Here is an 18,666-nt window from a genome sequence, read left to right as displayed (position 1 = left end):
AATGCCTCGAAGGTGCTCTTGGGTGTGTCATAGTTTAATTTGTGGAAAATAAAAGGAAATTAATTTAATTGTCCTGAGACATTTGAAGTCTTCTCAAGTATTTACGGAAGAGTATTAGAGCCAGGCATAAGAAAAAATAATAATATTTTGCCTGTAGTGATTAAAGTCGACATGTTGAGAATAAAGTCTGGTCCATCATCTAATTACTTTATTCTCGACAGGCAAAATATAAATATTTTTTCTTATGCCTGGCCCTAATACTAGATTATTATTTTTTTTTCCCATCATTTGGGGGTTGTGGTTTATTCTGTCTGGTTTCAATTTGCTGGACTAGGTTTCGTTTTCACATAAACGCACAATCCGTCGCCAGTGACTGATGACAGAAGCTGCCGTTGAACTGTCGATACATGTCAAGGTAGGATTGACCCTTTTAAGCTATGTTATTCAAGCAGTAGGTTAGATTGGCATGTAATGTTGGAAATACAGTACTTTGCTTCATGTAGTGTTGAAGTCGAGACGGGCTTGTAAAAACTCAAAAGACTCAAGCAGCAGTCACTGTTTCCCTGTTGTTGTTCTGTGAGTTTGTGTGTGGCCGGACAGACTGACAAAAGGAGAGTAAAACTTGGGCCATGTCATCAACATACTTTCTTAGATTCCTTAAGTGATACGCTAACCTCATGGGATGTGTCTTTGTGTTTTTTCCTCACTGTTGTTTAGCAGCTTATCTTAAACTGTGTTGACATGGTTAAAGCTGCCTTTGTACAGAAACCACCCCTGGGGCGTAGTTAGTTCCTTCTCCCCTGGACCTGTCAGTGTTAATTAGGTCTGGTGGGACCATACCTTGTAGGCCGTAAGGTGAACCCCGTTTTCGTTTAGGCTCGCTCCGTGCTCTCCGAACTACATGCCCGTTAGCTGATAAAAATGACCAACTTATTTTGCACATATAAAAAAAGTTTCGCGTCACAGAATCCTGTACTTTTTTTAAACCGAGACGTTTTCTGAAGATATTTTCCGCAGGGCTGAATGACGATTTTGACGTCACAAGACACCACGTGACCGCGCTGGACCAATCACGTTGCCGATTTACGACAACAAACTGGAAAAATGACAACCTGTCTGATGCTGTCAAAACTAACCTACAGAAAGGAATCTCGCAAAATATCATTTTAAAGTGAACATAAAATAATAATTATCAACGATAATGCTCATTCATGTATTTCTGAATTGAGCCAATTTAGCCATTTACCATTCAGGTATTCATTTACTGATTTATTCACTTATAACTATACAACACATAACAAAATCAAAACAAGTAGGGCATACACATCAACCGACATAAACTTATATACATAACCATAATAAAAGGAATGATACAAATGGAATAGAATAAAGGTAAAACAAAAACATAAAAAAACGCATGCAGACACATGCACTACTCCTCACTGTCAGTGTCAGGGCAGCTGTCATCTTCTTTATCCTCTGTTTCCTTTGTGGTGTTTGAACAGCTGGAACACCTGCACAAGTCTACTTTATTAATACTTTATTAATCCCAATTAGGGAAATTGTTTTGTTGCAGCAGCATACAGTATTTGAAAACAATTAAAGTAGTAAAAAACAAGCAAATAGAATATAATAAAATAAATATAAAATAAAATAAAATAATATAAAATAAATAGAAATAGTGAATAAACATTTGCTATATACAAATCTACAGTATTTTTTTGTTTTTTGTTATTGTTTTTTAGGAGAGACTTCAAGCCTATTGAGGTTGAAGTTCTCTTCCAGCCAGAGGGGAGGTGTTGTATATGGTGATGGCTGCTGGTAGGAAGGATTTCCTGAAACGGTCCTTGTGACAGTGGAGCTGGATGAGCCTGTTGGAAAAGGAGCTCTGCTGTCTAACCAGCAGCTGGTGGAGAGGATGGGTGGGGTTATCCATGATGGATAACAGTTTGTTCAGTGTCCTCCTCTCCACCACCGATTCAAATGAGTCCAATCTTTTGCTTTACACGTGACCTTATTATTTTAGCCTGATAATTTGCCCTTTTGCAGTGCTGGTGGAGGGCATCACTTGTTGGGGGGATAGATAATTCTGGCAAGGCTGATGATGCCATACAGAAAGCTTTGTACCTAGCCTCATTGATGTTTTCTGCGGTTGGCTGATCGTACAAATGGCATACATATTTGCAAAATAATGCAAATGTAGAGTGGTCCAAGTTAAATTCAGTCCCCAGATTTCTGAAAGTCTTCAGGTAGACATCTTTCTCGCATGCCACAGCAAATGTCTTCTTTTTGCCTTGTGGTGTCACACAGTGAACGTATGGATCCCAATCAAGGCTGAACACACACTGGCTCCGAGAGCTGATGACACCTTGGTAATGTCCATTATGCGTGTTCTGTTGCCCTTCCCTGTGAAAAAGTACAAGCTGCATAGCAAATCTTTCTGCAGACTCACAGCAATGACTGCTACATCAGTGTCAGGGCTCTTAATAATGACAGTCTTATGTTCCTGTGCAGCATGTTGTGCATGCAAAAACACCCTTGTGTCACATTCTTCGTGGTCACACTGCAGGTCTTCCACAGCACGAACAGACTGCACACCTTCCAGTACAGTCACACAGTGACATTGGTGTTGATGTGCTATGTACAAGCTGAGGTTTCTTCCCACTGCTGTAAGAGCAGCATGTAGCCACGCATCGTATAAGAACTCAGCAAGTGCTTCTTTATTTGTTCCTTCTGATTCCTTCCATTCCACCTTGTGCAGGTGAAATTCTGTGTTTCCTCATGCTTAACAGAAGATATGTGCATGTAACAAATCTTTCGGTCGAAATTTCGTCTTCTTCGGTACTGCTGGATGATCGCGCTGCTACTGCGGTGCTGTTTCTGTTTACCAGCTCAGCTGACATACCAGCTATCCGATTCGTCCATTCTGATGACGTCTCAACCGTGGCACCTCTCGCGAGCCAAATTGTTATTACGCCTGCCGAATATGTACATACGCCTTGCCAGGCACTAGTTATTCCTTTAAACGTTGCGAACTAAAAAAGTACTGTGTTCTGAGCGGCGAAACTTTTTTTTAAACCTCAACATAACTCAAATCTTTTTATGAGCTGAAGCGTGTTTGGTTCGGAGAGCGCGGAACAAGCCTGGTGTTCTGAAGGAGTTTTCGAGGTTCACCTTACGGCCTATTGCTGCTCTCTCTCCATCCGCCTCCTTTCTGTCCTTTTTTTTTTTTTTTTTTTTAAACATTAGCCATCAACGGCTTCATCTTTGGAAGGTGAATAGATTGGATAGATTTATGCATTGTGTAATCCTGTCACAGGTGGGGTAAAATTAAGTTTGCTCAAGATTACTGGAATAGCTCATGAGTCAGTCTAGATTGAACTGGATGGCATTGTATGGACATGCAAAAACTAGTAGTAGTATTCGTAGGGTCCAGATTAATCCTCTCATTATGAACGCGTAATTGCGACCTTGTGGCACAGCCCGGAGCCTTTAAGTGGCCATGGAGTGAGTTGTTTGTTTTTATTGTCTTTTGTAAAATAAGAGATGCTCAGAGAAAATTTCCCTGCACTTTTTATTCAGATGAGTGCAGTATTCAACCTGCTTCAGCAGCACAGACTGGAGTCCTACTACAACCAGTTTCTGCAGCTGGGTGTGAAAGATGAAAGAGATTTCCTGGATGGTGTCACAGATGAGGATTTGAACAACATGGGTAAGAGCGCCGACTATGAAAACCAGCTAAAAAGCGAGGTTAAATATTCAGTTTTCCATGGCAGATGCTTAGAAAATATCCGGTTTCGTTGGCTCTAAGGATTTGTTAACTGATGTAATTATACCCAATGAAGAACATTTTGGATTAGATTTAAATATCTTAAAGTTATATCTCTTACACTTCACTATATTAGACATGTTGACCTCACTTCACAGCCATATACTGTATGTGCAGTACATATATACTGTATGGAAACTCAGTTGTTGGAGGTGGATTGAACTAGTTGAAATATTTGTCTGACATGTTTTTATCCTCTTATATGTGAACACAATTCCAATACTAAAGGTCTTTTTCTTTTTTTTTTGTCTATTCATCTTTTCCAGGTTTAAGTCATGTGGAAAAGAATCGTTTTTCTGCCATGAGAAACCTCATTCAAAGACTCGGAACCCCAAAGCGGCAAGTTCAGACTGTGACGCCTGTGCAGAAATCATTGCAGCCCTTCTGTTTGCAGTACACGTACCCTAAATGTCCCAAACCAAAGCACCTGAAAGGTGAGAGAGCCACCGTTAGCGTTGGCTATTCCTTTGGCGGATTCACAGTAAACCACGTGATGGCGATTCATTTGAAATGTTAATTTTACAGACCTGGACCCAGAACAAAACACAGTTGAGGATCTGATGTTGAGGATCTGCTACCTTGAAAACATTGGCAACACCAAAGGAGTCTGTCTCTACACGGCCGATGGGATGCCTCTGACAGATGATCCCTTCTTCAACACATGTGAGCAGACACTATCATCTTTAAGAGGAAGTATTGTAGAAGCAGGGGTGTTGTAGGAAAGACTGAATACCTTTAAACAGGTTAGAATAGTTTCTGCATAGCGCTGTTTTTCACATCTATATGTGTATTTGGAGCAGTGGAGTGAGGGAAGGGTTCTGGTCTACAGAACCGAAGACATTTCAGATGCATTGAAAATCAAACATTTGTCTTAATAGTTGAACTGGACTAGAAGGCCGAGTGATTTCCAAACCATTACAGTTTCTATAATGAGTATGTTTTATGACACCAGACCAAAATCTGTCTTTTTAAAATGCCTGTAAAGATGTTGATCCAACAGAAACAGTTCAAAATCGAGGCTCTCAAAGCCAGACTAACACAGCCAGACAAGGTTGTTGGGGTTCAAATCACTCCAGTCTTTATATACTTACACCTATACCTATACCTACACTCTGCACATTATCTATCTATCTATCTATCTATCTATCTATCTATCTATCTATCTATCTATCTATCTATCTATCTATCTATCTATCTATCTATCTATCTTTTTTTTTTTTTCTTTAAATCAGCCAAACTAAAGCTGCTCGCTTTATCATACTTTACTGTTTCTTTTGTCGCGGAGCTTAACCAGTCAGAAATTGTGATTGAAAATCAGCCCATCAGGGCCACATGTCAACTCGCTGTCTGTAAAATGAATTCAGCTATGCTTGCAGATATGATGATCTCCCACAGAGAAGGTTAGAAGCAGCAGAATGTCATCTATGTTTACTGTAATTGTGAACCACTCCCACCTCCCGGTTACAGCCTGTTTCTAATGATACGTTCAGGTCGCACACATTCATTTGCCAAAAGAAAACTTCCAGAAAAAGAAAAGGAACCATCACAGGGAGGCAGGGGAAGCTTCTGTTTAGAAGTGCGTTAACATAGTGCTGCGTGAAAAGTGTCAATATTTAAAATATTTCTGTCGGGTAGACACAAAATCTGATGTCAACACAGCTGGGAAATAACAGCCAGACGTGGATGTGAATTTGTTTGTTAGAAAAAGAAACTTGCTATACGTGATTTCCGATTTCAGAAACTGTTTGATCCACCTGTTGGGTGATGATACTAAGTTAAATTCAGTTTTTGACTTTGTGTTGTTATTCAGGGTCTTTGAAAGACAGACACATTGAAAAAGGTGCCGTGATCTATGCCATGTTTACGCCAAAGGAAAACCTACTATTCGCTCCTCAAATACCAAAGCAAGAGCTCGGTGAAACGTATGGAACGGATGTCATTCGATGCCACATCATGCTGAAGGTAACTGTGGTGCTCATTAACCATTAATTAACATTAATTAAAGGTACCAATATCTCTTTAGACTCTGTGTAATAAATAAAATGCATATTCAGGTCCCTCAGTGTCTGAAGCATTAATTCGATGCCTTAACCATGTTTCTTTTTACTCATGAAGGGAGACTTTGAGCTGATTGTGGACTTAGAAAGTGACACAGTGTCGACTCTGAAGCTCAAGCTGTCAAATGAAAGTGGAGTCCCAGCACATGTCCTTCATTACAAGTAATTTAAAGGGGAACTCCGGGGCATTTGAAGCGTGTTTCCATTGCTAGGGGTTGTCAAATAGTGATAGTAGGACACAGAGAGGTGCGTATCTGCGCTCCCTGTGTGGAGATCGCTCTGTCCGCACAGCATGTCATGCGAGGCTAATACGTGGTGGCTAAGGGGCAAGCGCTAACCCTTCCACGTAAAACAACAACTTGCACACTGCAGAAACGTCACACCACTTTATAACCCATCCGACAATAAAGTCACAAGCCTTACCATCAAAACCATATGCATGGTTCTCACATTACTGGCATGGGGACGTTACAAAACAACTTTATAAACAGCATGTAACTCACCGGCTGGTTGTAGGCTCGCGCATGTGAAAGCCCAAAAGAGTCGATGGAGAATAATCCCATATACAAAACAATTATATTCTCTAGAAAAACTGCGTTCAAGTATTTAAAACATTACAAGAATATTACTGGGCATGTATTGTTGTAATGTTTTAAATACTTGAACGCAGTTTTTCTAGAGAATATAATTGTTTTGTATATGGGATTATTCTCCATCGACTCTTTTGGGCTTTCACATGCGCGAGCCTACAACCAGCCGGTAAGTTACATGCTGTTTATAAAGTTGTTTTGTAACGTCCCCATGCCAGTAATGTGAGAACCATGCATATGGTTTTGATGGTAAGGCTTGTGACTTTATTGTCGGATGGGTTATAAAGTGGTGTGACGTTTCTGCAGTGTGCAAGTTGTTGTTTTACGTGGAAGGGTTAGCGCTTGCCCCTTAGCCACCACGTATTAGCCTCGCATGACATGCTGTGCGGACAGAGCGATCTCCACACAGGGAGCGCAGATACGCACCTCTCTGTGTCCTACTATCACTATTTGACAACCCCTAGCAATGGAAACACGCTTCAAATGCCCCGGAGTTCCCCTTTAAAAAGCATTGATATTTATTTATTTTTTTTGTTGCCCCTTAAAAGCTTCCTTCATTCGCAGTGATCTCGTGTGCTCGTGTTTGCAGAGATAAACACTCCAGTGGTGACACTCTGCAAAAGTGTGGAATATCCGAAGGGTCGACTGTTTTCTTCACCCTGTCCTCTTTTTCTGAGGAGACTCCATACGATGAGACTTTCTACATCAACGATGTCATGCCCTCGGTGCCACAAACCCAGAAAGGAATCGGTGTGTTCTTGTCTTCACTTTACGCCGTCGTAAGCATTCAGTCATTGTTTTGGTGTGAACTTTTCATGAGATGATTGAGATCTTATGTCTGTCCAATAATCTGTAGCTATTTAAAGGTCATTTAAAAACTACTTGAAAGCTGTCAGTATTGACTCGATGCAGCTAAACAGCCTTCTTGTACTCTGCCTCTTTTAAGTGTCCTTTACACTATTTAACTTTTTACTTCCAGAGTAATTTTCCAAAGTTAACCCTGAATTCACTGATTGCCTACGTACGGAAGCTGACTGGATGTAACCCGCTCGCTCAAAGTCTGCATCAGTTACTCTGCAGGAACGAAGGGATGTCCAGAAACCAGAAGGTAAACAATAAGATGGGGCTCTAATTCTGCAGTAAAATCTGTTAGGGCTGCACGATTATGGAAAAAATCATAATCACGATTATTTGGATCATAATTGAAATCACGATTATGGAACAACGATAAACAACTGAATTTTATTGCACTTCTTTCCAAAAACAAAAACAATTTTCAGTGCAGAATGTAATTTAAAATCACGAAATGAAATCTAGCTAAGAATGTACTATGTAAGGAATAAACCAAATAAAACTGAAATGCAACTATTTGCATTTGTTTGAATGCCACATTGTCAACGGTGTTTATTGGAGCCATGACTTTGGCTAAATAAATTGCGATTTCTTTTGTTATTTCCGCGTGTCTTTGTGATGTTGGCGCATATGGTGTTGCACGGTGCAGGGTGGCGTTTATGGTTGTCTGCATCTGGGCAGTGGCATGGCGACGGGGCATTTGTGAAACTTTGCTTTTCATGCATTCGTTGTATTTTTCAACATGGTTCTTCTTTAAATGTTTATACAGATTAGTTGTGTTGCCTTGCGGTGCCGACACAACTCTTCCACAGTCTTTGCACACCTGCTTTTGTTGGACATCGCTAGCCCTGAATCCGAAGTAACTCCACACAGCCGAAATTGAGCCCCTTCGAGGGACGAGCTCGTCCTTCTCTCCAGAGAGACCGGCTGTGGGCTTACCTTCTGCCGCAGCTTCAGCTTGGCTCTCGGTCATTTCAATCATCCTCACCACCAGTTTTGTCTTCCCTTATATCACTACTACTCTGCTCTCACCTCTTGAACTTGACACCACTGCTGGCTGCACTAGTGAGGAGCTGCGCGCTTAACTTGCTTGTGGATCAGTTAGGCGGCGTAACAAATAGGTCCATGTTCGCCCCCTGGTTGTTGGCGGACTACTGGTTAAATGCTTGCATGCTAGAGTATAATGCAACTGAACCCGCATTAAGAAAATAAATGTTAAAAAAAATCGCGATTTTCATTTTTCATAATCGTCGCGGCCAAAATTGCGATTTTGATTAAAATTCGATTAATTGTGCAGCCCTAAAATCTATATTATTTGACTAAAAAGTGTTTTTAGGGTTGTACAACTTGACTGTTCATTCATTAGGTATTTGTTTATTTTTAATATTTTTGCTAGAAAATGAATTTACCCTCAACAAGGAGGGAAAAAAACAAACTTGGTTAATTGGAGTTTTCCAGACCTTTCCTGCAGATAACGCACATAACTCGGGGCCATACAGTGGGTCTGGACCCTGCCTCAGTGCGAGTTCCTCTCAGGGCTTATCTGTAAGCCCAGTGTGTAAGCTGGGTACAAACTGACTCGTTCATTTTACCATGAGAGCTCAACTTAGAGCAGTGGCATCCCTAACAGTCAGCTTCAACACCACGTTCTTAGATTCAAATGTTTGTTTTTTTTCCAAATAATTACTTTGGTGCACAGTGTTCAACATATCCAACCATAGACCATGTAATTCACCAGTGCAGGGGATTTCTTTGTGGTCTTAATATTCTTTGTGCTAAATCATGTTTAGTTAGAAATAATATCACAAATGGCCGTTAAATGAGTTTACGCCCAGCTTCTGCTATTAAAACAGTTTGAATTTTTCCATGTACTCTGGACAGTTTATGAGTCCATAATGTTACCGCATGAAAGGTACTACCTCCTTAGGCAGTACCTTATGCTGCCTGCCTACCTGGGATATGAGTCTAAGTCGCTTTGGATAAAAGCGTCTGCCAAATGCATAAACATGAGCTCAGGGTTCTGCTGTAGCTGTACAAGTTAGAAAACAAGTTTTTGTCAAATAATTTCTCCTGGAAAATAATTTTGTGTTTTCCCTAATGGGAACGACTGAATAAGAACATCAGAGTTAGAGTCTGAGATGGAGAATATAGCTCCATAACTCATGAACAGAATACACGCGCTGTTGGTAAAAATAGAAAATGCTCTTTGGGGAAAAATGAAGATTTCATTACGTTAAGATGTTGAATTATTCACCGTGTGCTTTGTTGTGCTGATTGATGTCTTTCAGATTGCGGTTGTTGAGGGCTTTTACATGCTCTTCAGGGAGCTTTTGCCCCGGCAGGGATCACAGCGAGGGGAAAAATTCATCAAGGACCAGGATGTCTTTGACAACTCGCTGTACTGCTGGGCGCATCTCATGCAAAGAGTGAAGGTATAGTTGTGATATTTAAGTTTCGACAACTCTTTTGTTGTTTGGACCTCAGCTGCTCATATCCAGTATTTTGCCTGGATAGATGATACCTTTAGTTTCAGCTTTCATTATTCATCTTTGTTTATATTGACAGAAATGGACGTTTGAGCCTGAGGACTACGCTCCAATCACGCTTGTGTCTGGAGATGGTAACCACCTCTGTGAACCAGTCAGAGTACCTGGAGTACCGACTGTCTTTGAACGAACGGATGTTTTTCAGAAAATCAAAGGTAAAACGGAGAGGTTCTGACACGATTTTGTTCCTTGAATTCATTATCAGTGTGTTATATGTACTTATTTTCTATATTCTTCTACTTTTTATTAACTTTACACTTGATATTATTGTCACTGTATTTATTAGATTAGATCTAAATGCTGCTTCTACCACCGAAACTATTCAAAATGCAATAACAGATCTATGTGGAAAAAAAGAACAGTCATTGCAGCTCAAATTTTAGGTAGATGTGCTGAAAAACCACTGGCCTTCATAGTGGGATGGGTTTTAGAATTGAATAATTTGGTATCATCTGCCTGATTTCCTGCTACGCCATTTCAACCAGATGGGGAGAAAATTCCAAACTGCACTGAAGAGCCGTTGAGAGAAAGTTCGCTACAGAGAGCCGCTGACGTTGAGAAAATCCTTCTCAGCTTGCCTCGTTATTTAAAGCGATATCCCCTCTTGATTCATCACGACAAGGTGTCTGGTCAGAAGTATGTATCATCAAATGAATCTGAACCGTAGGTTCTTACACACCTGCTTTCTAGCATGTAGAGCAGCTCGCTGACATTTTCCTGAAGTTTTAAATCGGGTTAAAGTTTCTCATCATGTAGTTGACATTTGTAGCCATGTTGATGTTGTGCAGATTGAACCAACTCCCTATGTGTTTTTTTTTTTTTTTTTTTTAATGACTTGGATGACACTAGAAGTATTGAAAATGTTAAGAACAAGAAAATATAAATGTGTCCTGATAAGAATCTTGTCATTTTAAGTTTTTCACTTGTTACATCAGCTTTACAATTTAATACTTTCCATTAAGTTATGGGCACAAAGACGGGCCCCTCCATTTTACTGATGATCCTATTTCAGCATATCGTACTGGCACAGTGAGGGTATGTTTTAATGTGTTGATGGATCATGATAACTGGCCAAATTTCCTTTCTGTGAAATAAGCCCTCATATTCCATGTTGGACAAGTCAGTTTTGTTAATAAGCAGTTGAAACGGCAGCTTTATGTCGAGGTCTTGCATTGGAAAGACCGTATTGTGATGAAACTATGATGAGGCCTGCTAACTCTCAGAGCATCATGGCTGAATTTGCTCATGATATATCTTGTTATGCATAAAAAAGAAATGCCTTTTTATAGACCCTTTCAGAAGGTTAAGAGCTGGGTTTTTAGTGGAGCAAGACTTTATGTTTCTCTAAAACTGTAAAGAGAACTACAGCATCGTCATGTTATCTCTCAACTGTATGCATCGTTCCGTAGAGGGAAGCCTCTCAAATCTGGTCAAAGGTCAGTCACACAGTACCAGCTTTCCCACTTTACATTGCCAGCCACGTCTTGAGTTGAGGCAGGTTTCCATATTGGATGCTGTACAGTGCACAGATGATGCTCGAGTGAGTAGAGTTTTCAAAACGATACATGTTTTAATGCCTGATAGGAACTAGGGAAAGGATTACAGCGAGCTTAACATTTTCACTAACCTCTACAATTAAATTTCAGCTTTCAGGTCAATATTAAGCAGACTTTTGGAAGTATGGTGGAAGGGCTGAAATCTGTCCCTCGCCTGAATGTGACTCCTCCTCTGCGTCTGAAGGATCTGGGTGCTGTCGAGAGTCCTCTTGTTATGCTCAGTGAAGGTACTTCAGATTACATTCTAAACAACGACTAAAAATTTTCACCTTCATCTATAATGTGGAAGAGGTACTATTTATAATCTATTTATCTAATTTGGTTATTTTTGCCGCTGTGTGTTTTTTTTTTTTATTATTTATTTATTTTTTTTTTTTTTAAGACAACCTTGGCATTTATCTGGGAAAAGACAAAGGAGCTGCTGATATGATCAGAGTCCGTGATTGTCTCGATGGAAAAGTAAAGACTGTGGATGTGAATGTGTTGGCAGCTAAGTGAGTACAGGAACCATAACTAAATTAATTCCCCAAAAGAATTGCAGAATCAAGGAGCCTTCTCATGAAATTGAAAATTTGACATGAACCATTAAGTGGTCAGCTACAGTGGAAGTTTGATTATCTACAGATATTTAGATGCTTCATTTTATTGTTTTCAAAGCGCACTGACTGAGTGTTGAATGGAGCAACATAACCAACTTGAACTACGTTCCACCTTGTACATGTGTCATCTACCTTCTTACTCCAGACAATCTGCGTATTCCATTGGAAAAACTCTCAAATGTCGGTTGAAAACTAGTGAAAATGGTCTGTTTTTCATAGAGCAGATCAATGTGCATCACTTACCTTATGCTTGAATTGCAATTACACTTAATTAATTTATTAAATAATTAGATTAAGTGCGACCACATAACTTCTGTTTTGCCTAAAGCCGGTGCCAAAGTATTCCATTTGAGATTTAATCAGCCTTTAACCAAGTTCTCAGTTTTTCCCAGTTTGCTTTTCCTGCAGTGCAGGTTTGTTTGCCTGTAGATTCTTTCCTATGATGAACTTTTTTAACTCGTAAAGAATTAGCGGATCATATGGCCAGGGCTTCATTTCTTGCTTGTTTCTATTTTTTTCTCATTATGTGTTTGACGTGTAATGCAGGACCGGTGACCACAGAGATGACAAAACATTTGTCACAACTCGGGCTCCAAAGGAGGCGATACTGGTAACACTTAAAAGATGATGGCCCTCCTTTTTTCTATAAATAATCTTCTGTCTAAATGACAGTAGTCAAAGCAAATATTTTCATTCACATTTTATTATTTTTTTTATATATATAATAGGTGTTGATAGATACCAGCTCGTCCATGGAAGAGCAGTGTTACGAAAGTGCAGACATGAAGAAAATCAATGTTGTGAAAGAGCTCTTTGACAACTTTGCCACTAGAAGCATGGCGTATGACTTCCATCACGTCATTGGCCTTGTGAAGTTTGACTCGATGGTGAAAACCCTCCACACATTTACTGAGAATCTGGAAAAGTTTAAGGTAAGAGTTCAGATGTCAGAAACTTGACGTGTGTATTCATATGAATTTAGCCATTCTGTTTGTCTTGTTTGGACTCTGAGGAATCATATGTGCAACAAATCGATTGTACTAACTGTTGATGTATATTAGATTTTATTTTATTTTTTTAGACCGTGCATAGATTCTTTGTAAATGGGCTCAGGAGTGCTACTGTCCACATTTCTAGGTGCACATGCGTAACATTGAGGCAAGTGGCTGCACTCTGCTGTACGACGCACTGCGACGAGGAGCTTGTGAGCTTGAGAAAGTCAAGACAAAGTTTCCGGATTGTCGACTCCGCATCATGTGCCTCACTGATGGAAATGACTCTGGGTAAACTTCCTTATCTGCGCCATTTTCTCTTCCCACTATGAGCCGAAAAAGGAGTTTCCTAATAATCTGTTGTCATCTTGTCTTAGATCCTCAATAGAACCAGTTGCTGTTACAGCCAAACTGCTCAAATTGGACATCATTGTGGATTCAATCCTTCTTGGAGAAGTGGAGAACAACATGCTGCACGGAATCAGCCATGCAACAGGTAAAACTTTGCTTGTAGTTGGTATGATTTCCAAATTTATTTTCACAAAGCTTTATAAACAGAAATCTGTAAATCGCTTGTAAAAGTCTTATGTGGCTATGGCCCAACCAGTTGTAAATGTTGAGAAAATGTCATCATTGTTGTCCATAGGATTGATGACTTTACATTGTGTTTTTTGCTACCAATGACACGTAGGATTATTGTAGTGGGAAAAACACTTTCTTCATGTTTTGTCCCTTTATTTTCATTTCTTCAAGGTGGTTGCTGTTTCAAACCGCAGACGACCAAAGAGGGTCTGAAGCTCTTTGAGATCGAGACGGTTCTGTCTTTGGAGCAGAGAAAACCCAAGAAAAAACTGGATGCGTCTTCCATCTCTGAGGTCGGTTATAGTGTCAACTACAGAAATATATATTAAAAATGGATGGAGTACGTCTTCAGGGTCTCTTTCATTTTATTTCGTAGGATGAATTAACGAGCATCTTCGCTACTCATGGTTATGATGAATCTCCAGAGACCTCCATGCCAAGCCAGATAGACAGCAAAGTGACCATAACGGAGAGGTGAGCAACGAGTTTTTCACATCTCAATATTACATTTGTTTAGCAGTTAACAACCATTTTCTAACCCAATTTCATGATGTATCATTATAACCATTTATTCATATAATTGTATTGGAAACTGTCAGATGTATTTTTGCTATGTTTATTTCTCCCAAAAATGTGCTTTTCTCTCTCCCATTACAGCCAGTTAGGATTAATTTGAATGCTTTAAGGTTTAAAAAGAATAGTTAAAGGTCCCCATTGCAATTCCTTAGAACTGTGACAAAAAGTGACATGTTAGCATTGACAAAAATCTGGAGACTGAGTATGATTAAGTCAACCTATCATTTCCATTGTTTGGCTGCATATGAACTTTTGGTACCCAGTTATTTTTACATCTGCGGGTGATGGATGTTAAGTTTCACAAACGGTCACATCAGAGCTTTGTGCTGTCTGAACAGCGATGATTCATCTTTATATGCCTGCATTACATTTTAAACTTGAATCTCTTCTAAAACAGTGCCCTGAAACAAAAGATTAAGGAGTCAAAGGATGGGCGATTCATGGAAAAGGATAAACGCATCCTGGAGGAGCTGAGGAGCCTTCATTGTGACCCACATCCCTTCTTTAGAGTCTTTCCTTCAGAGTCAGACTTTTGTAAGTAAGATGGTCTCGCTCGACCTGCTTTGACCTCTTTTTTTTCCTTCTGAATGCATTTTGAAAGTTTTATTCACGGTTTGTTATCAAGTACAATGTACTGCACATAGACTGGAAATAAGACCTTTCCTTCTTTCTTAGCAGCAATGTTCCTTATGTTTTCTAATGTTTCCAGCGTTCTGGAGGATTCTCTTGCAGGGCCCTCCCGACACACCATATGAGAAGGGCGTGTTTGAGCTGTACTGCCAGTTTGGCCCCGACTACCCAGTGAAGCCTCCTCTTGTTCGTTTTGTCACTCGTGTATCCTGCCAAGATGGAGAGAATGATAGTGTTATGAAATGTAACGCGTTTACTGTCTGAAAGTGTGTTATGAAACTGCAGTTTATTCATCGTAAGTTTTTGTGGCAAGTATTTCTTAACAGGATAACAGGTGTATCACTGCAACGTCAACAGTGTGGGCCGCATCTGCCACAACATCTTCGACCGCAGCTACAATGCCCACATCACCATGAGAGAGGTCTTTGATGCCGTGTACGGACTGCTCATCATCCCTGAGCCTGAAGATCCACTGGACAGGTAAGATGCAGACGTAGATCTTGTATTACAGGGATATGGATAACCATGTCCGTTTTAATCCCATGTCCAAAGTATGAGAAATTCATAAGAGTTAAAGTCAAAAACTTTTTTTGGAAGCATTTTGGCTGAAGAATTCTTGACAAGCCGCGAGACGTACGAAGGAGAAGCCAAGAAACACACAGAGGAACTTGCTGGACAGTCACTGGATGACATGGAGATGGTGAGGGAGCAAATTGAGCAAACTGTCGACGTTCTAACACAGATTCTTACTCTTTTTTTTCTCTATTTTTATTTTCCTCAAGAAACTGATAGACCCCGTGCCACAGTTTATACCTCAGCATCTGCTTTGTCCGCTCACCAAGAACATGTTTGTCGATCCGGTGAAAACCGTGTATGGTACCGTGTATGAGCGCCAAGCCATCGAGAAACATCTCAAACGGTAAGCTTATTGTTGCTAACTCAATGCAATTCATCGACATTTCATATGTTAAGGAGCCAAAGGTTTGCATTTTGGCTCAAAATACAGTGAAGTTATAGTGTAGTGAACCACCACTCATGACTTTCAGACACCAGTACGATCCAATGGCTGGCCCAGGAAATGAGCTAGTAATGAGTGACATAACAGCAGACCGGGACATGAAGAAAATGGTGATGGAACATCGATCTCGTCAAATTCAGTAAATCTGTGGTTACAAAAGAACTTAAACTTGAAGTAAATTTGGATTTTGCTAATTAAAGACATGTGTAATGAATCTGCTCCAGTGTGATTCTAGCCTGTTGATATGCAGCTGCTTAGTGTTCATTTCACACCAATATCAAGAAGTTGGAAAAACTTGTTTGTAATGTTTGAATGATGATTAAAGCCATTTTAGTTTGAGTTCAATGTGTAATTTTAGAAGATCATACCAGTCATGAAGGTAAACATGTGAGACAATACCCCCTCCTCCTCAGTATAGTTTTAGTTGTTCCTTTATTTCATGTAATCTTTTGTTGTTCATTGCTTACCATACCCCACCCCCACCCATGTTCAAGTATTCCATAGAGTTTTCAAAGAATAAACTTGTACTTATACAGCTTGAATTGTTCGTTTTAAAGTGAAAAATAAAATAAACACTATTTTTCTTACAGTGTAATTTTAATATTTTTTTTTCTTTTTTCATTTCCCCATTACAACTTCTAAATGTGGTGATTGAGTGTCTTTTATGTGATTTGAGAACTGCATATACATTTAAAGCGATTTTATCACGCCAGGAAAGCTGATATACTTTTAACCCTTTACATACCTGCACTCATGAGTGGGGTCAAAAATGACCCCAATTAGAATCAATGTGTTTTTGCAATGAATTTAAAAAATGTCTTTATTTTGGTTAAAGGTGATTATATTTGAGTCAACAAAAAAATGATTTTACATTTAACAAGTTTATAACTTTTTTTTAAAATAAGAAATAATGTAAAAAAAAAATCTACAAAAATTATTGTTAGTGTGTCCATCTTTTTGGAGGACAAAAAAGAGAATGAACATGCATAAGAGGCCTTCAATCGACTTGGAAGCCTTCATCACTGGAGGGATGTCTGGATTGTTCCGTCTTAACGGTCCCACAATAGTCAGACCCTTCTCCAGGAGAAGCTCTGCAAGAGGCACACTGGTGAAGAAGATGTCTGTGGTGATGGTGCGACCTGTGTGTCTGAATCCAGTGCACAACTGAGGGACAGTGTTTTCCCTTAGATTCTTCTGCACTTCTTCCCCTGGTTGTCTCACAAGGTGGCGCCTCCCTTTGTTTTAGCGCTTATACTGCAGTTGTCTCTCTTGTATCTTTCCTCATTGACCTCTTCTACTCCATGTTACAAAGAGAGCATATACACTCTTGCATCTTCCTTTCACAGTTGGTAAGAATCAAAGGTTCCCAAAGCAAACCTTTGAAATTCTATAGGAAGGCTTATGAAAAACTGGGGTAGTGACACAAAAACTGCAATTTCTTAAAATGTATGAAAACATTTAAAATAAATAAATGGCCTCAAGTCACAAACATGTTTTATGAAGAATACCTGGAATATGGAAGTGTAAAAAGTTTTAATTTCAGAGATTTTGAAAAGTAACAACCGTCGGGGTCATTTTTGAGCCCACTTTTGCATCTAAGCAGGGCCGTATTAAGTCAATGTGGTGCCCCTGGGCACTAAACCTCAAGTGCCCCTAGGCTACATTTTCAAACGTATTCATTCAAAATCAGTAACAATTAAAGCAGCATCCATCTATATACAGTATGTAGGATTAGTCAAATATCTCCATTTAAAACCAATCAATTCAATTCACTATCAATCCAAACACAGCATCCATATATTAAAATGTACAGATTCAAAATCTGTATCAATTTGAAGAGCATTTGTCTATATTGAAATATATTATCAATTCAAAGAGCATCCACCTATGCAGCACTAACAACACTCCTATTATCCAGGGGGACGTCATTGCCACAGCCGTCCCAGAGCACCATAAGTTGTCTCCCCGGAATGCCAAACCACGCACACTTAAAAACTTAATCAGGGTGCTTGCTCTTTTTCCAAATCAAAATTCCAGACTTTTTCCAGACTTTTTTAAAACTGATACTTTTTTTCCCCAAGACCTTAACTTTATGTAACTTGTGTGCCTACTGCCTACTTCAGATTGTACCAACTGTGTTTATTAGAAATGTTCATTTTCATAGGCTAGTATTCAATGAACAAATGCATTATTCACAGTAAATTATGCTTATACTGATGAAAATGTTTCAAAACATGAAAATCACAAGTACATGAATTTCATATCAAACAAGAGTCACAACAACTATCTATAAAAATGAATGGATGGATGGATGAATGAATGTAGAATTCAGTCTCTTCACTCACATCTCATCCCATTAGGCTAATACAGTAAGTGACCAGTTAGTAAAATTATAGTTTTATAGCCCACCTTCCTATTTCTCATTTCACAATGCCTTTGAGCATATTGTAACATTTTACCATACATTTATTTTCCATACTTTATTAAGACTTTCACACAAAATCCAAGACTTTTCAAGGTCTGGAAAACAGTGCTTCAAAATTCCATACTTATTAAGACTTTCAAGACTTGCGCAAGCACCCTGTTCATCACGGCCACAATGCGTCGCAACACCTCTCCAATACTTCGCCGCATCCTCTTTTTGTTGTCTGAGAACAACATCAACCGTACCGCATTCCGTGACCTCCTGAGAAGTGCGAGCAGACACTCGCGGTGGCTTGCGCTCTTCTCGTGGGCTGTGACTCTGTCCGGGTGTTTCCAGTCACTGTACCCCTCGGTGAAAGCATTTTGCTGCCCGGCCAGGCATTTACACGCAAAACAATACACCATGCCGGTTGAA

The 18,666-nt window shown here is 39.6% G+C and overlaps 1 protein-coding gene across 1 annotated transcript; it reads left to right on the top strand.

Annotated features, from left to right (window-relative positions):
* Positions 1 to 347: 347 nt before the first annotated feature.
* On the top strand, positions 348 to 16,041 carry LOC142398892 (uncharacterized). The gene is made up of 25 exons (XM_075483126.1): positions 348 to 415; positions 3,583 to 3,712; positions 4,096 to 4,263; positions 4,355 to 4,492; positions 5,640 to 5,791; positions 5,945 to 6,048; positions 7,066 to 7,255; positions 7,456 to 7,584; positions 9,617 to 9,760; positions 9,894 to 10,029; positions 10,360 to 10,510; positions 11,521 to 11,657; positions 11,813 to 11,924; positions 12,576 to 12,639; positions 12,758 to 12,961; positions 13,167 to 13,312; positions 13,399 to 13,517; positions 13,775 to 13,896; positions 13,980 to 14,077; positions 14,577 to 14,713; positions 14,889 to 15,013; positions 15,144 to 15,289; positions 15,407 to 15,509; positions 15,592 to 15,728; positions 15,856 to 16,041. Exons 1-25 carry the CDS (start codon positions 377 to 379, stop codon positions 15,968 to 15,970), a joined length of 3,246 nt encoding a protein of 1,081 aa, XP_075339241.1. The 5' UTR covers positions 348 to 376; the 3' UTR covers positions 15,971 to 16,041.
* The last annotated feature ends 2,625 nt before the right edge of the window (positions 16,042 to 18,666 follow it).

This window comes from Odontesthes bonariensis, chromosome 14 (assembly GCF_027942865.1).
Source record: "Odontesthes bonariensis isolate fOdoBon6 chromosome 14, fOdoBon6.hap1, whole genome shotgun sequence".
NCBI lineage: Eukaryota > Metazoa > Chordata > Actinopteri > Atheriniformes > Atherinopsidae > Odontesthes > Odontesthes bonariensis.
This window is presented reverse-complemented; position numbering and strand designations above follow the sequence as displayed.

What these genes read in the sequence shown, in the direction of transcription:
- LOC142398892 (XM_075483126.1), top strand. Translation starts at nt 377, where the DNA reads ATGACAGAAGCTGCCGTTGAACTGTCGATACATGTCAAG. An exon ending in CGGAATCAGCCATGCAACAG is followed by an intron (nt 13,518 to 13,774) that starts GTAAAACTTTGC and finishes CATTTCTTCAAG; the next exon opens with GTGGTTGCTGTTTCAAACCG. An exon ending in ATGCGTCTTCCATCTCTGAG is followed by an intron (nt 13,897 to 13,979) that starts GTCGGTTATAGT and finishes TTTATTTCGTAG; the next exon opens with GATGAATTAACGAGCATCTT.